Here is an 18647-nt window from a genome sequence, read left to right as displayed (position 1 = left end):
ACGCCTAAAATAACTACAACTCACACTTGAAGCACATCAAATGAACTTACTTATTAACCAACCAAATCAAACAATAACACATGTATAACGTTAAATAAATTACTGCCAAATATGAACATCTTTAAACATACTACCTTACAAAATAAAACAACTGTTCATTTTTTATTATTCACACACAATCATAAATAGAAAACATTTTTAAAAATATATAAATTGATGAAATCACAAGAAATCAATTTACAAAAACATTACTAATTTTTTTTTTAAAAATTAAACAATCACACATAAAAAATAACTAAATAATATTTTCAAAAATTAAAACATCGCTGAATAACTTAAATCATTATTAAAAACTAAAATACTCATCTTATTAATAATTACTGCTTTTTATCTCCCCTACCGATTTAAATTTTACATAGAACTCTACAAAAATCCTTAACAAGTAGATTTATAACTTACATTTTAAAACATATATAGATAAACATACTTAACAGGAGTGATCTACACACCAAACAAGTAAACTAACCAAAAAAACCCTAATAAAATACTAATATATTCATAACACAAAAACCCAAAATCATTAACATAAAAACCCGTACGAACACATGAAAATACCTACAGTAAAAAAAAGACGTACCTTAATGAACAATATTCACACCTTAATAATTCATTATAAACTCTTACCAATTAATGATTAACATGACTTGATACCAATAAAATACAAGAAAATGTTACTTTAGCCAATAAGCAGAATAAAATGTTATACCTAATAACTTAAAATCGCACTTTATTAAAAATAGAAGACAGTAAAGCAACGTATCATAAAAACTCCCATTATTATCACTACACAGATATACAGAGATACGCATATATCTATATACAGGTAGATCATATACCTCTCATATATATATATATATATAGATATATAGATCATATACCCATCTCAACAGCGGCATCTGGGATCGATTCCTGTTTTCTCTCTTGTCTCCTAAATTTATTAGCCACAAAGGATGGAGTAAGGAAATCATTTTATTTATCACCTGGTTCTCCAGAAACCTGAAAAACAAAATGAAACAGAACAAAAAGGAAAAAAAGAAAAGAAAACCACATTTGAAAGGCAGATCCTCACCAGCAGCTGGTCCATCTCCTACGGGGGACCATATTCTAGGGCACTTTTGGTGCACTTGCCTGAACCTGTCAGGGCACTCTGTGCTTGCAGAAGAGATTTTTTTTGTCAGGGAGAGGCAAGGGGAGGAGAAGTAACGTTCTAGACAGCTCAAATCCATTACTGTGCCACTTCCTGTGCAGCAGGTCCTGTGACAGGATGGGAACTGAGGCTGCTTGAAATTTCAAAGCTAAAGACACCAGCACAAGGTGTCCTTTTGCTTTGTCAAGGAAGTGATTCCCAAATCACACAGCCCCCCACCATCGTCCCTCCCACCACCACCTGAAAGCCTCTTGATTCTCTTCTCAAAAACACAAGGGACACCTCAGCGTTCAGCAAGTTCTGCCAGTGCAGCCCTCGGTGTCCCCGTCTCCAGGTCTGTCCCCCTTGCTTTCATCCTCAGCCACGTCATTCTTCAGCCGTGGACAGGAAATTGTCCCCATGTCTCCCGTACTTGGCTGGTTACCTTTTCTCTAAGCCGTGCAGGACCCACGAGAGGAGGCTGTGATCCTCTATCAGCGCTCATGGGCAGCTCTAGAGGTGACACGGGCAGCACTCTGTCGTATCTCCAGAATAGGACTCTGAAACAGAAAATGCAACTTGTTCTTTTACAGCCAAGATCTGATTATCTAAAATAAAATGAGCAATTTGGCTGGTACCCGATCAACTTCCAGCTAAAATGAACACCGCCTGTTCTCAGCAACTCCAGAGAAGGAAAGACATTCTCCCTTCAACGCTTCACACCACAGGTGCTGCTCTTACAAGAAGTATTCAGGTAGCAAGACAATTTTCTCTTTTGTCCGAGGTTTTGATACCTGAAATCCTCAGGGTGGATGCTCCCAAACCTGAGAGCTCCCGGCAGGCGAGTTTCCCTCCTGCCGAAGCACTGTGCAGGTGACAAACGTGCTGGCTGGGGAATAGAGACCCAAAAAGAAAAGACCCCGACTGCAGGAGCAAAACCACGGCACCCACGTGAGGCTCCACGATGGCAGGAACCGGTCCCAGTTTCAGGGGATAAGGATGGGACCGGTTTAGACACAACCTAAATTATTTCCCCCTCCACACATCCACAAAACCAACAAGGAACAGATTTTCAAGAGGACCAAGGCAGAATCAGCTGCTCCTTTCTGTTTTGTACTTGAGATCTTGAGGCCATACAAGCTTTTGTGGTTTGGGGTATTTGGGAACTGTTCTTTTTCAATTCTTACCTGGGAGCCCTGGTCACACAAAGGACTGCTGAGAAAGGAAAGAATGACCCGGAAAATCCTCTGGTAGACATAGAGCTCACAGCAATGTTTGTCACGCAGCCCTTCCCCAAGAAATCTGAGGATCCACTCGTGCTGTTTTGTACTGGAAGCCATAAAGAAAAATACCACCGTCAGACATTCAGACATTTCCAAAGGATACATGCTCCTAAGAGCACAAAACCCCGGTTCCCTCTGAGTGCCAGCTCAGGAATTACCACAGCTTCTTCTGGACTTCTCAATTTTCCATTCCTATCAAATTTAATCGCTAACATCCATTGGGAACAGTCAGTCTGCAGCCCAAACATGCAGTGGAAATGGAATTTTAGAAGTTGCTGTTTCTAAAATACTTCAGTTGAACTCAAAGTTACTAGCCTAAACTCAAAGAGGAATTGTAGCTAGCCGGGCAGAACATTCTTTTCTTGTGCTCACAGAGCATACACAGCACAACTCCTTGTGCGCTAGTATTAAGAAGACAACAAAAACCTCACAGAAATAACATTTTGAATTCCTACATGAAACATAAGAAAGACGCTTCTAATTAACTACCCGTGGGAGAATGAGCTTTCATTGTATTTTTGCGGCTGTTTCTAATACATTTCTGAAGAATTACTGGGTACCTAAAATGGGACTCTTACCTCAAAATCAAAACTGTAGAAAAGCTGGAGAAAACCTGGTACCTTCCTCAGGTCCAAATACCGGTGTGACAGAAGGAATCTCTTTACCCTTATGTACACGTGCTCCTCTGTAAAGAGAAAAGGTTGGCATGGTGGAGGAGGACAGCGCTCCCAATCCACAAGCACGGACGACAATTCCTGGAAGCTGCAGTCAGTGAGCGTGCAGCGCTCCGAGCTGGGAGAACAGCCCGGCAACTGCAGAAGGCCTTTGCTCTGAGGCGCATTCCCATTGCTGCCCACCCTCCCCTTCTCTTGCCCAGGAGGAAAAGCTCAGGCAAGAGCGCACGAGCACAGAGCAGGTGAGGGGATCGACACTCCCCAGGGCTCTGTTTTTCACCCCAGCAGTGACACACGCAGCACGTCCCAGTACCTGGCTTCAGGATCTGCTGTGCCACACGAGCAGCGCAGAGGGTGAGGGAGAAGGTGAACCTGAGGCTTGGCTGCCTGATTCCGTTCTGCACGGCATCCAAGAGATACGGCAACGGCAAGGGCCCAGGGAGAGAAGCCTGAAGCACAGCCCAAATGAACACAGCGGGAGCAGGAAGACATCGATCAGCTTCCGGGACATTTCACGGGTCACACAGGTAGGAGCCCCAATTCAGCAAACCTGAGGCTTTGGCGACGTCAGGATCAAAACACCCGGAAACCTGTGAGAAAGAAACCGAACTGCAGCCGGCTAAAAGCCGTCCCTGCCTCAAACTCCTTCAAACAACTTGCTCACGAGGAGGCAGGGATTGATTCAATACTCACCAGCCCATCTGGCCAAGGTCAGAGCTCTGTGCCCACCCAGGACACGGCAGCCAGCAGGGACCCTTCTCCCACTCTCCAGCACGGACCTGTGAAGCCAGGGAGAAGTTTACAGAACAGAAGCAGCCAGAAGATGCTCTCTACTTCCATACGCTCTCTGATCGATCACTCCCAAGGAAAGTCCCCACGGATCGGAAGCAACCACCTCTCATTTCTCCTCCGCAATCATCACTGCCTTGCCTTTCTGTGCGTTTCCTCCCGTGCCCGTCCCCAGAGCACATTAAGTCCATCTTTTGTTCCCAACCGCAGCTCTCCAGCACAAATGCCACTCCTCACACACACAAAGCAAACGGTCATCTGCTTCAGCTTTTGGCTTAGAAAGTAAGAACCTCAGCGCGTCCGGCTACGTGATTAAAACACAGAGACGCACGGGTGGACATAGATGGAAAGCTTTTCAGGAGAGAAAAGAGCTGATTCGCTAGCACGCTTCCATACAGCTTCAGAAAAATCAGAATCCATAGCAACTCCTAAGACCCCTGCTGAGGAACCCAGCCCTCCTGGGGACACCCAATGCAGCAGCTACGGGAAAAGCATGGGAAAAGCCAAACTTGGGGTGAAAAAAAGATGACATCAATACAGCAGCCTGTAAAAAGCCTTCACACAGCAACAGTGGGAACCAGTCCCATTTGCTCCGTCCCTGCTTTTTGGGATGACACAAACAGGAAATGAAAACACGTGAAACACAAGGCACACCTATAGGGTGTACCAGGTGCTCCTTTTGGCAGCGTGGATGACAAAGGTCTCTCTGCGCACTTACAGGCAGCCCGGTTTCAATCCATCCTTAGCCCAAGCCTTCCTCGCCTCCCATTCGCCAGCGCTCTGCTCTGGCCTTTGGAGCGCTGGCCCCGTCCTCCCGCAGCAGCACGGCACCGGAACACAGCGAGGCAAAGCGTGTGCCGGAGCCGCCCGTGCTGTCAGCGTACCTGTCAGCTGCCGGCGGTGGGCAACTCCGGCCCTGCGGGCAAGGGGGAGACGGCTCGGGCACCTCCAGCGGCTGCTCTGCCCCGATGCTTTCGCGTTCTCCTGCATTTCCCTGCAGCGGAGGGGGTCCGGGACGGGGGCGGATCGTGTCAGAGTGGAGACGGCGGGGAAGCACGGGGAGGCGGCGGGAACGCGGCGGGACGAGACAGCGACGCGGCGGGACGGGGACGGCTCGCTTGACCTTCCAAAGATGGCGGCAGGAGGGGCGGGGAAAGCCGGGGCCCCGCTCCGCCGCCTGCGCGCCGCCCCGGCGGCATTTTCCGGCACGCGGTCGCTTCCAGCGTCTAGAGAGGGACGCGCGCGGGCATCGGGAAAGGGGAGTGCAGCCCTGTTCCGACGCCGCTCGCCCCCCGCCCGCCGCCCCCGGCCCGTGAGCGCTGCGACCGCGCCTCCGCCGCCCGCCGAAAGCGGCCCCGCCGGGCCGCCCTCGCCGCTGCCCTTCTTCTCGGTCATCGGGTCCCTTTGCTCTCCCGAATCTCCTTCAGCCCTCCCCTCTATTTACAGACACCGCCCCGCTTGCCGCTCGCTCCCTCCCGCGCCTCGCCCTTCCCACGCTCGGCAGCCGTCCTTCCCCCCTCAGCCGGCACCCAGCGGCGAGGGGCAGGGCGCTGGCTGGGGGGGGGCTGCAGTACCGCTCTCTGTCCACAAGGCGGCAGCACCGCCGCCGGCCACAGCCGGGGGCTGCCGCTCGCCCGGAGGGAAGGGAGGCAGAAAAGAACAGGGGCGATCCCCTTGGAAAAATCCTGAAAAATAAATGGCCCAAAACCACCCGCACACAAACTAAAACACACTGCCTCTAACCCAATAAAACCCCTCCAAAATCCTTTTCTTTTAAACTCTCTAGAACTATCTTTCATATTTATACTTTTCACATTCCCATTTATCATGTATATTGATGCATGATGTTATTTCGATTCTATATTAAATATCTTCTTCCTATGACTTCTATTTATTTATATTTTATCTTTTTATATATCCAGATATATTAAGATACATTTCTATATTTATATTGCAAAAATAGTTCTGTTCTTTAAAATAAAAGCCCTGCCTGTAAGCAAATTCTAGCTCTATGATATTAATATTAACGATCTCTTATTTAAAAGAAAAATGCTGCCTGTGATAAATTGAGGCGAATAATTTGATTCAGCCTTTTTAAGGTCAATTAGAATTTTATTAATTACAGCAAGCAGTAGCAAGCAAAACAGCGCTGGGTGGGTAGGGGTCTCCTAACCGCCCCTCCTGCAGTGTCCCACACTGCAGTGCCCCACACCCCACTCCCTTATTCAGTTTCTTTTTATAGTTTCTTGGAGGTTTCTTAATTCGTGTCTTTTGCGATAGCAGTGTGCGTAGCTTGAGCATCTCTCTGCGTCGTGTCTGCGTTGTGTCGAGGCAGGTGATCGCTGATTTCACAATCGGCTCCGGACAGTGATGGGCATACCCGGAGTACTCCTACGTTGTCTAGTCCGGTGGCCGTTGCCTGGTGGTCGCTGATTTCATAATCAGCTCCGGCCATCCCCCGACATCCTTAGCCTGTGTCTGCAAAAAAGCTACAAAAAGCTCCCTATATGGTGATTAATCATACTTTAATTTTTATATTTCCTCCTTTAATATTCCAATTCTTTTGATGAACAAACAAGTTACCACAGTTTATCACAATCCCCCATTTTCTCTTTTACCATTTTGTTCATCAAATCGCTTTGCTGCTTCGTAGGCTAGAAGTAAAGTGTTCAGCATTGTCCTGACTAGAAACACCATTAGGACAGAGCGATAGAAAACTAATAATTTGCCAATAAGGGTGGAGTCCTAGCCTTGTTTTTGTTACGTAATATCCTGTTTTCCCCTTTTTGGCTTGCTGCTCCCTTGGTGTTTCGGAGGCACTTAGACTGGTCCTTTGAGGGATCCTAGTACTCGGCTGGCAATAGTTGGAGCATTTCAGCATTGTTCCACTTAGAGGGGGCTTGGCCTTTTCCTCTCTGCCTCGCTCGCCGACTCGGGTGCTTCGAGCCGCGAGGTAAACCATCTTCTCGGCAGCAGCAGTACTCGCCTGAGCGTCCCCTTTTCCGCTCCTGCCTAGCCTTGTACTGTTCCCAGTTCTTATCTTTGACCAGAGGTGGATTGCAAGGAATCCCCTTCAGTTCCTTTCGACAACACCCTTTTATTATCTGAGCAGCAAATGAAGTGGGCTCGTTAGTATGAAAACAAGAATATTTCCCACCACTCAGATCCAAAACTGACCCACTGATTTTCCAATTCTCCTATCCTTAGCACAGTTTCAGTTAGTTTTCGCTGAGTTTTATAGCACTCAGTACAAACCCCAATTGGTGGTCTTCCCCTCTGGCAATGGACCCACCACCGTTCTTGGCAAATTTTACATATAAAGCACACAAAAGGGTAACAATCTCCACAACCTTCCTTATTACAAATCACTATATAGTCTTTTGTAATTGTATCCCTTTGCTTCCCCTTATGGTTGATTTGGATAATGTCCACAGAGTTCATTAGTTTTTCTTAAGAGTCACTTTCAAGTTCCCAGGCTGGCTAGTCACTCTCCACTGGTTATTTGTGGCAACCGGGCCTTTCACTCGGCTGGCGTGAGTCCACCCCTTTTCGGCCGTCCTGACTGCCGTTTCTGTGGTAAGCAAAACAAGAAAAGGACCTTCCCCACATGGAGTTAAGGAATCTTCCTTCCAAGACTTAATAAGTACTTGATCCCCTGGTTTTATCTTATGGATTGTGATATCCAGAGGTGGTCTCTGTGCCAATACTCCTTTCTTCCTCAATTACTGCCTTCTGCTCATAATTTGGGTAATGTAGAATTTAATATGAGAATCTTTTAGGCAGGGGTGATCTGTGGGGGCTTCCATATCATAAGGCATTCCAAATAGCATTTCAAATGGGGAGATTCCCACATCAGTTCGGGGTTGAGTTCGAATGTTCAATAAGGCAAGAGGTAGGCACTTAACCCATGACATTTTTGTTTCTAGCATTTTACTTTGTGAGTTGGTTTTTTTTTTTTTTTTTTGGTTTTTTTTTTTTATTTCTCCATTCATTCTTTCCACCCTCCCCGAGCTCTGTGGATGCCATGGGGTGTGATATTTCCATTGAGTCCCCAAAGCTGTCAGGACATCTTTTGCAATTTTAGAGGTGTAATGGGGTCCCCGGTCTGAGTCTAAACACTCAATTAATCCATACCGGGGGATAATTTGCTCTAATAATACTTTTACCACAGTGTTCGAAGTAGCTCGGGCCATAGGATAAGCTTCCACGTAATGGGTTAAGTGGTCTACCAGTACCAATAGATATTTATACCTCCCCACTTTTGGAAATTCTGTAAAATCTATTTGTATATGTGAAAAGGGTCGTTGTGCCAGTTCCCTTCCGCCCATTGGTCTTTCTATTAATTGTTGTTTATTTATTCTTTGACAGGTTAAACATTGTTGGGCTACCTGTTTTGCAAGATTATAGACCCCTATACACATATATTTAATTGCAAATTGGTCAACCAGGGCTTGAGTTCCCCAGTGGGTTTTCTCATGAATTGCTTGCAGGACCCTTATTGCCATTCCTTTTGGGAGTACCTCCCGCCCATCCAGTAGTATCCACTTGCCTCCCTCTTTTTCCTTCACCCCCATTTGGTTTAATTTTTGTTTTTCCTGTACCGTGAAGGCTAACACATGGTTAATGGGTTCATGGAACCGGCAATGTTTGTCTTGGGGGTTATCACAGGCACACTGTATCGAATCAATCCCGTATGCATCCCAGCAAGCCCAACATGGTTCTTCCTCTAAGTCAGCTCCACAAGTGGAGCAATCTTTCCTTTGTGTGACCCCCCCCTTATATGGTTTTAAATTCATTAGAGCTGCCTTTCTCGCCTCCTGGTCGGCTAAGTTATTTCCCCGTACTGAGCTTCCCATCCCCACTTGATGTCCTTTTACATGAACAATAGCTATTCTTTCCGGACCTCTCAAGGCCTGGAGCACTTTCAGAATTAATTCCCCATGTATCAACCCCCTTCCCTGTGAATTGATAAGACCCCTTTCTTCCCAGATTTTACCAAATGTATGAACCACCCCATAAGCATATTTTGAATCAGTATAAATGGTCCCAACTTTTCCTTTTAGTAGTTCTAAAGCTCTGAGTACTGCATACAATTCACATGCTTGTGCTGACCAGCTGGGGCTAAGAGGACCAGATTCTATTTTCTTAAAAATTTTCCCATCCACAATAGCATACCCAGATTTCCTTTTCCCTTCAAGGACCCGGGAGGACCCATCTACATAATACCGATATCCTTCCTCTAATTCCTCCTCTTCGAGGTCTGGTCTTATTTTTGTTTGTTCCTCTATTTACAAAAGACAATCATGAGTTAGTCCCACAACTGGTTCCCCATATAGAAACTGGGCTGGATTTTGTAAGCTTGTGGTTTCAATACTTAACCTAGGAGAAGAAATTAGGATGCCTTCATACTTTAGGAGTCTGGCATCTGTTATCCATTTATCTGCTTTTTGTTGTAGTACTCCACGAATGTTATGAGGAGATAAAACCTTCAGTTCACTCCCAAAAGTTATCTTTCCTGCTTCTTCTACCAAAAGGGCAGCAGCCACTATCGACTGCAGACAGGCAGGCCACCCTCGACTAACAGGGTCGAGAAGCTTTGAAAGATATGCCACTGGTTTTTTTCCTCCAGCCCATTCCTGGGCTAACACCCCGTACGCCACCCCTTCATTGACATTAATGAATAAAAAGAATGGTCTTTTTAGATCCGGGAGGCTGAGAACCGGGGCATTGACCAGTTCAGTTTTTAATGATTTTAACCGGGTCTCATCCTCGGAGCTCCATTTTAATAGCCCGTCTGTTGTTAATTTTTCATACAGAAATTTAACTTTCCCACTAAAATTTTCAATCCATTGTCTGCAATACCCAAAAAGTCCCAGTAACTGCCGAGCCTGCCTTTTAGTTTTTTTTTTGTTTTTTGTTTTTGTTTTTTTTTTTGTTTTTTTTTTTTTTTTTTGGGGGCTTCCAGGGAAAGTATTCCTTGGACTCTATCAGTATCCAATTTCTTAGTCCCCTGAGTCAGCCAGTGTCCGAGGTATTTAACTTCCTCTTCCACGAATTGTAATTTTGACTTTGAAACTTTGAGTCCCTTAAGGCTTAAATAATTTAGGAGTTTTATAGTTTCTTCCCTTACTCTTTCTTCTTCTTTCCCTGCAATTAATAAATCATCTACATATTGTAGAAGCACAATCCCCTCCCCCTGTGAATATTCTGCCAATATTTGTTCCAGAGCTTGCCCAAACAAATTTGGGGATTCGGTAAACCCCTGGGGAAGGACTGTCCACCTCAGTTGTTGTTTTCTATGTGTATCCGGGTCTTCCCATTCAAAAGCAAAATAATCTCTAGAGGTTTCCTTAAGGGGACAGGCCCAAAAAGCATCTTTAAGATCTATTACACTATACCACTGGTTTTCTGGGCCAAGTTGGCTTAAAATAGTATGTGGATTGGCTACGACCGGGAATCTTTCAACTGTTCTTTTATTAATTTCCCGCAAGTCATGCACCAATCTGTAACTGCCATTCGGTTTCTTTACTGGCAGGATGGGGGTATTGAAAGGGGACATACAGGGTTCTAAAAGTCCCTTTTCCAAAAGTCTCTTTATTTCTGTTTTTAGTCCTTCCCTCCCCTCTTTGGGTATGGGATATTGCCGAATCCTGACAGGGATTTCTGGGTTCCTGATAGTTACCTCAAAGGGTTCAATATTTAATTTCCCCACACTGTCGGGGGTATACCAAACTTCTGGGTTAATCTTTTTCTCGTCTTCAACTCAGAGAGGATATAGTTTTAATCTGCTTCTGGAACTAGTAAAAATGACCCAATTCCTAATTTAGAATCACTTTCTAAGAGTACATCCTTAATTACAGGTACTCCAAAGGGTTCCCCTTTGGCCCCAATCACCTGTATTATCTCAGGTGAAATCTTACACCCTTGGGGAAGGGTCTGGACGGTTGATCTCTCCGCCCCTGAGTCCACAAGGAACTCATATTCTCGTTGCTGGGGACCTATTTTTAATTTTACCAGGGGCTCTGTTCTTTCTCTTGTCCCCAGCAGATAGAGCCCCCGACCCCCCTAATCTTCTTTGAACTGTTCCTCATCAGCAATCTTCTGCCGACACTCTCTCCTCATGTGTCCCTTCTTCCCACAATAGAAACAAACAATGCTCTCTCCACCTCTCGACTTCCCTTCAAACCAACTTCGCTGGACGTCAGTCCGACCTCTGGACTGACCTCCAGTTCCCCTTTGGGGATTCTGTTGTCCCCCCCTACTGCTGCTAACACGATTCCAGACTGCTTTTTAAAACTCTCATCCTCTCTCCCAACACACACCTTTTGAGCCTCTCACAACAACTCATCCAATCCTCTCGCCTGCCATCCTTCTAATTTCTCCAACTTCTTCCGAATGTCTACCCAAGAATTGACTACAAAATGCACCTTCAAAAGTGTCTCCCCTTCTGGGGTATTGGGGTCCACCCCTGAATACAACTGGAAAGCTTTCTTCAATCTCTCCCACTATCCAAAGAGCTGCATATTCGCTCTCCTCTTGGTTAAAGGGCTCTTTGGAGTTAACATATATATTTAGAGCTTGACAGATCCAATCCTCAAACAACCCAAATACGGGCCAATATAGTTGGTCTCCCCTTATTTGTTTACCTCCCCAAATTTCCATACAATAATGGATCATTTTAACCTTATCTTTTCCTTTTCTAGAAGGAAAGGCATCCCAATACTCTACCGTTAAGCCTAGTGGAAGTTTTACCGAGATTCTCCCACCCATGGGTTCAGCAGATTTACTTTTTCTCTGACCCATCTTCTAGAGTGCCTTCTCACACTCAACACAAACAATACGACAGTCGCTTCCCCCAATTCGTGGCCCACTCCGTCGCCGGATATGGGAAACGCACTACTATGGGGTCCACACTCACTTGGGGAATCTGAGCTGCCAGTTCCCCTCTCACACACACGTTCGCATTTGCTACACTCCAGGACTCCCACCCCTGACCGAGCGACCGAGCGGACCGGACTACTCACGTCTTTCCGGCGCCTCCGTTTCTCAACCGGGGCTTCGCCCTGTGTGTCTTCTTATTCACCTCAATCACTCCGGGACTACACACCCCTAAACGACTCTTAAAGACCCCGTTTCCAGGGTCGAGGCTTTGTCCCTTCCACATGCACTCCGGAGCCCGCTTGTACGGGGCCCACCGTCTTTTTCACACGCACACGCATTCCGGAGACCGCTTGTACGGGGCCGACCGAGCACATACACTTATACTAAATTAGTAAGCCGAAACTTGGGGAAGTTTCTCCGGGGATCCCCCGCCCCAGGAACTTTGACGCCGTCCACCTCCGCGTCTGGGTTAGGCCCGCTTGCTCTCCTCCTAACCCAGGAGCCTCCCCACCGAGGGTAACTCGACGCCGAGCGGGGTGCAGCTCCCCCCCTCCTACGTCCCCCAACCCTGGATGCTCTTGGAACATTAGTCCCTCAATCCAGCAGGTTTGAATCAACCCTGGATGCTCTTGGAATATTAATCCCTCAATCCAGCAGGTTTTAATCAACCCTGGAAAAAGGAGGCCCACCACCCACCGGGAAAAGAGGCCCACCACCCACTGGGGGCTACTTACGCTTCCTGCGTGTTCACTCTTCCGCGGTTCTTCGTGCACAAAGATTAACGGGGGTACCTTTGCTTGCTACTGAGTTTTAGGTTCGTCGGTAAAGGCCCAAGGAGGAAGCCCCCCCTTAGGTCCACCGCAAAAAGGCGGTGGGGCGCCTCACCCTAGTGGGGCCTCCCTCCCGGGTTTCCTTTATCCGAGTCACGGCACCAAATTGTGATAAATTGAGGCGAATAATTTGATTCAGCCTTTTTAAGGTCAATTAGAATTTTATTAATTACAGCAAGCAGTAGCAAGCAAAACAGCGCTGGGTGGGTAGGGGTCTCCTAACCGCCCCTCCTGCAGTGTCCCACACTGCAGTGCCCCACACCCCACTCCCTTATTCAGTTTCTTTTTATAGTTTCTTGGAGGTTTCTTAATTCGTGTCTTTTGCGATAGCAGTGTGCGTAGCTTGAGCATCTCTCTGCGTCGTGTCTGCGTTGTGTCGAGGCAGGTGATCGCTGATTTCACAATCGGCTCCGGACAGTGATGGGCATACCCGGAGTACTCCTACGTTGTCTAGTCCGGTGGCCGTTGCCTGGTGGTCGCTGATTTCATAATCAGCTCCGGCCATCCCCCGACATCCTTAGCCTGTGTCTGCAAAAAAGCTACAAAAAGCTCCCTATATGGTGATTAATCATACTTTAATTTTTATATTTCCTCCTTTAATATTCCAATTCTTTTGATGAACAAACAAGTTACCACAGTTTATCACACTGCCTGAAACCCACCCGCCCGCGGCGCGAGTGCGGCAACAGCCCGTGTCCGCAGTACTGGCAAGGCCGCGGGAAATCCCGGCGGGGCGGCCCCTGCGTGGCGCGCGGGCAGTGCAGCACGCGGACCACGATTTTCCCGCGCTTTTTTTTTTTTTTTTTTTTCCTATCCGCCATATTGAGAAGGTCAAGAGTGTCCCGGCCGCCGCGACACTTTCAAGATGGCGGCCGCGTGAGGCCCTCGGAAGGGAGAGGCGTTTTTGCCGATGCCTGTCGGCGCCCGCTCGAAACCTGACCGCCCGCGCAGCCGCTGAGCTCACAGTCCGTGGCCACGACACGGGAAAAAGCGAAAAAAATCTCGCGGGGCGGCGCCGGCGTCAGGGTGCCGTGCAGGCAGTGCAGTAGACAGACCGAGGTCCTCATTTTTCCCGCCTTTTTTTGCCGCCATATTGGGAAGGTCAAGCGAGTCCGCGACAACCCACTCCCAAGGTGGCGGCCGCGGGAGGACCTCGGGCGAGGGCTGCACTACTGCACTCTGGCCACAAGGCGGCGGCACTGCCGCCCGCCCTGGGGCTGCAGGCGGGGAAGGCGCGCAAAGAAGAACAGGCGCGACCCCCTTCAAAACATCCTCTGCAATAAATGCCCCTAAACATCCCGCACGAAACCGAAAAACACCGACCAAAAAAAAAAAAAAAAAAAAAAAACCTGCCTCTAACCCAATAATAACCAAAATAAAAAATCTTTTCTTTTAAGCTATATTTCAATCTATATTATTTTTATATTTTTTATATTTATATTCACATTTTGATTTAAAATGTATACTGATGTATAATGATAATTTGATAATTTCTTACATTCATTCATATTACTTAAAGTTTATTTTATTTTCTATTTTTATGCATGTCTTAATATATTGATTACATATTTCTATATTTAGATTGATATTTCTAAAAGGTTTATATTGTTTATAATAAAACCCCTGCCTCTACCCAAGTCAAAACCTAAAAAAAAACCCCCTTTCTTCTAAACTGTGTTTAAATTTATCTATGTTTTTCGCATTTCTATTGAAATTTGCATTGTAAATGTAGATTGATGGATGGTGTTATTTATATTCTATATCTTCCTATTACTTATTTTTATTTACACTTTCTATTTTTTATCTATCTTTATACATTGATTATCTATTTCTATTTTTAGAATTATATCAAAATAAAATGTATATTCATATTTTTTAAAATAAAAACCCTGCCTCTAACCAAATAAAAACCAAAGAAGCCCTTTCTAATTTATTTTATTTCTATTTTTAATTTTTATAATAAAAGCCCTGCCTACTACCAAATAGAAAATTTTAAAAACCCCTTTATTTTAAACTATATTTGAATATTTTTCTATTTATGCTTTTGATATTTACATTTATAGTTTCTTACATATTATATTACAGTATATTGATGTACTATATTTAGATATATAAAATATATGACATGTCATGTGGTATAATAAGACATATACAGTATCATATCCATTATGTATTGTATCAATTTCTATGATTTTGGATTTTATATCTATCTACATATATTAATTATACATTTCTAGATTGATATTTTCTATGGATTTGATTTATATGTATAATCTATGTTCATATGTACTTATATAAACATACTCTAAAATACTCTATAGAGTATAAAATACTCTATATCAAACATTAGAACATCTTACGGTGATAGATAATATTATTTATGTTACATGTTCTATTTATATGTATTCTATTTATATTTTAAATGGAAGTTTTATATTCCCATTTTTATATTTCTAGATTTGTTTTCTTACATTATAGTTATAATTTTGCATTTAAGATCCAATACCTAAAACTAAAATGCCAATACAAACAGCAACAAATTCCCACCCATACCGTCCAAAAATATTAGAATGGCTCCACCAGCCAACCAACTACCAGCAAAAAAAACCCACACTACACTCTTTTCACTAACAATTCTTATCACATCACAAAAATTAAACAAAAATGAAAAAAAAACCCTATACAATCCCACACAGCAAATCACAAAACCCACTAAAAAGAAAAAAAAAAATCCAACTAACTTACTAAACTCCAAACCCTACAACAGACCCTGAACGTTACTAAAAAAAAAAAAAAAACAAAAAAAAAAACTCTACCTCAACACTAACTCATAAAGAGAACCCAATACGCTATAAAATAAACTTAAAAAACCACCAAACCAATTACCGATATAAAAAAATCTAAACCACTAAGAAACAAAAAAATCACCACCCAAATAAAATAACTACCGAAAAAAATCCACCATATAAACAACCATGTTCCCAAAAATAAAACGAATAAAAACCAGCAACCAAATACATCAAACTACAAAAAAAAAAAAAAAAAAAAAAAAAAAAAAAAACAAAAAAAAAAAAAAAAAAAAAAAACTTCAATTAACAACAACAAAAAAATGATTCCTAACTCAATAAACCCATAATGCCTCAAACCATCATCAAAACTAAAATACCACCTGGAAATAAACACCAAGCCAAAAGATAAATGGAACCATAAACAATATCTCCCAGATTCTCTGCAACAACAAAACATACACGACAATCAAACATACCAAATGAATAAAACCTCTATAATACAATCAACAATAATGCAATGACCAATATTACAAAAACCTCACTAATGAACTACAGGACACTGCCTCAAACCCACCAAAACGAACACTACATACTCACGCTAATAAAAGCCACCACAATCCAATTAAAAACCTAACCGCTACTTCATGCCACGACCCATAAAAAAAACATTGTAAACCTTAAAATATATAATTTTAAATTATCTTTTTATAATATAAAAATATTATTTAAAAACCCAACCAAAAAAATCAAAACAAATCAAAACAAAAAAAAATCCACCAAATTCCACAAAAATGAAATCCAACAACAAAACTCAATCCAAATAAATCCTTGCCATCAGCACCTGAACCAAGAACCATAACATTCAAGAAGTACACCATGTCCTTTAGCATACACCAAGCACGAACAAAATAAAACGATACAATCAATTCCTAAGAACCACCTCCAAAGCGCTACACCAAGGACCTTCGGAAAATGAAAAGCCGCGCTGCCGGCACCGGGCGGAGCGCGGCTCCCGGCAGGAAAGCGGCTCCTGCGGCAGGCAGAGGCGGCGCCGCGCCGGGAGCCCCCCGCCCGCTCCCCCTGCCCGGCGGGGCCGGCACCGGGCCCAGGGGGCCCCGGCGGCGCCCGAGCCCCGCGCTCGGAGCGGACGGAGCGGCCGGCACCGGCCGGCACCGGCGCAGCGCCCGCGCCGCCTCTCCCGCCCGCCGGCCCGGCAAAGCTCCCCTCGGCTCCGCACGCCTCGCTCCGGCGCGGCTCCGGCAGTCCCGCGCCAGCCCGGCCGCGCCCAAGTCCCCTTCCACCTCGGCAGCTCCCCGGGCAACGCCAGCAGCTCCCGCGCCACAGCCTTGGCTGCCGGGCCAGGGGCACAAGAAGCGCCCTCCAATGCAGCGGCACAGCCCGATCCCAACCCTTCAAACGCTGCGAGAGCTGCAGCCTCCTTCAATTCAACCCCCGGAACTTACGCCACACTCAGGTGCTCGCCTCACTTCAACAAGGGCAAATAAATGTGTTCTCCCCTTCAGTTTCAGCCCCTGTAAGAGCAGAAAAGAAGGGCTTGTCCTCAAATGAAATCCCTCAAGTTGTGGGAATCTTTCAAACCAGAGGGTTTTGGGAAAGCTGCAAAAGGCAGGCCTCAGAAACAGCAGAACTGCGATTCGAGCTAAGCATAAGATTTGTCAGCAGAAAAATTATATAAGAAGTAGAGGTGAACTACAAATAGAACAATGGGCTGTGTATTGTCGATTCCCTGACACCCCTGGGATACCCCTAACATCCTGGAAAAGGCAGGTTTTCCTTCAATCAATACCCTCAAAACCACACGTGAAAGGGGATCCCCCACCAGTTCAGACACGGTCAATAATGGAAGACAAGTCGCTACCCTCAATTTGAATTTCTTTCCTACTCAAAATACTTTTTTTTTTTTCTTTTTTTCTTTTTTCTTTTTTTTTTTTTTTTTTTTTTCTGGGAGCACCGGGGAGGGATTGGCAAGATGAAATTTAAAAGGGAAAGGAGAAATGTCCCCGCTACAAATGCACATGGGCTCACCTGTTTGGCTGCCGCTACCTGGCACAAAGGTTTGTCCCTCGGCACCTCCTCTGAGCAATGCTCCAGGTATCCAAGTGCGTATCCAGGTGATCCCCCAGACCCTGTCCGAAGCTGTCACCGTCCTTCCAAGGACAGCCCCAGGAGCCGCCCATAAACTCCTCTTCTCCAGCAGCTCCCTGTAAAATCAGCTGAGGCAAAGCCCCTAAAACAGCTGCCGGCAGGAGCCGGCCCCTCCTTATCCTCACAGTTCACACCTGGGGCTGCTCTGGCTTTCTTTCCAAATGAATTTAGAGACAAATTCCTATTTTTACCAATACCTATAAAAACGAAGCACTTGACAGGATGTAGTATTCTACACACCCCCCTCGGGGGGACGGCACCCGGCATGACCCCCCTCATTCGCCACCCACCTGCTCCTCCGCCGCAGCGTGCCTCCCTCTCCTAGGGACCTTAGGGTGCCCCAAATGACACCAGAGCCCCGAGTCTTCACCCCTTTTTCCTGGCCCCCAAAGAAGGCACAGAACGAGTCTTAACTGCCCTGGACAGCAGCCCAGCACTTGCTTCCATCCCTTTCCACATGTACATCCCCCCCGAAAGGGACTCTGCCGCAACAAGAAAAGGGGGCAGCCCCCAGAAGGGTCGAAGCTCCTGCCCAGCCTCGCTGTCACGGGCGAGGGGCAGAGAGAGGGAGCGGCAGAGACGGCGGGGACGCGGCACGGACGGCACGGCACAGAGCGGGGGCCGCTCTCAGCGCGATGCCGGCAAAGCCGCAGGTCCGGCGGGGCCGGGCGGGGTTTGACCGGCACGGGGGGATCCGCCGAGAGCCTCCGGCCCCGTGCGGGGACTCCCGCAAGGGCCCAGGGGCGCCGGGCTCCGGCCCTCTGGGCTTTATTCTCCGGCGCTCCCGGCCCCGCGGCTGCGGGGAAAGAAGGAACGGGGCGACGGGAATGGAAGAGGGCTAGTAGCAGGGCATGAAAAAGGGTAGGGAGGGAGGTCGGGCTGTGGAGGAAAGCGGGAGGGCAAGGGAAAGGCCGGGAGCGGGGAAGAGGGATGGTGCACAGAGGAGGGAGAGAAGAGGAATAGAACGGAGGAGCGGGATAGGGACAGAGCAGGAAGGAGGGGGGGGAGAAAGGGGTCGGCTTTGGGGAGAGCGGGAAATGGGGGAAAGA

General features: G+C 46.2%; 1 protein-coding gene and 1 long non-coding RNA gene across 2 annotated transcripts; both read right to left on the bottom strand.

Annotated features, from left to right (window-relative positions):
* Positions 1 to 1072: 1072 nt before the first annotated feature.
* Positions 1073 to 17865, bottom strand: LOC128787493 (uncharacterized). Its single transcript, XM_053941657.1, has 10 exons — positions 17839 to 17865; positions 17479 to 17589; positions 16896 to 16964; positions 4817 to 4926; positions 3837 to 3922; positions 3694 to 3752; positions 3457 to 3592; positions 3048 to 3154; positions 2374 to 2515; positions 1073 to 1746 (listed from the first exon to the last, which is right to left on the bottom strand). Exons 1-9 carry the CDS (start codon positions 17863 to 17865, stop codon positions 2465 to 2467), a joined length of 756 nt encoding a protein of 251 aa, XP_053797632.1. The 3' UTR covers positions 1073 to 1746; positions 2374 to 2464.
* LOC128786777 (uncharacterized) lies at positions 6441 to 13282 on the bottom strand. The gene is made up of 2 exons (XR_008430470.1): positions 12548 to 13282; positions 6441 to 7503 (listed from the first exon to the last, which is right to left on the bottom strand). It is a non-coding gene; the product is annotated as an uncharacterized LOC128786777 (long non-coding RNA).
* Positions 17866 to 18647: the final 782 nt, after the last annotated feature.

Source organism: Vidua chalybeata, chromosome 4, assembly GCF_026979565.1.
Source record: "Vidua chalybeata isolate OUT-0048 chromosome 4, bVidCha1 merged haplotype, whole genome shotgun sequence".
NCBI classification, from domain to species: Eukaryota; Metazoa; Chordata; class Aves; order Passeriformes; family Viduidae; genus Vidua; species Vidua chalybeata.
Note: the sequence above shows the minus strand (reverse complement) of the source record. Positions and strands in the feature narration are given on the sequence as shown.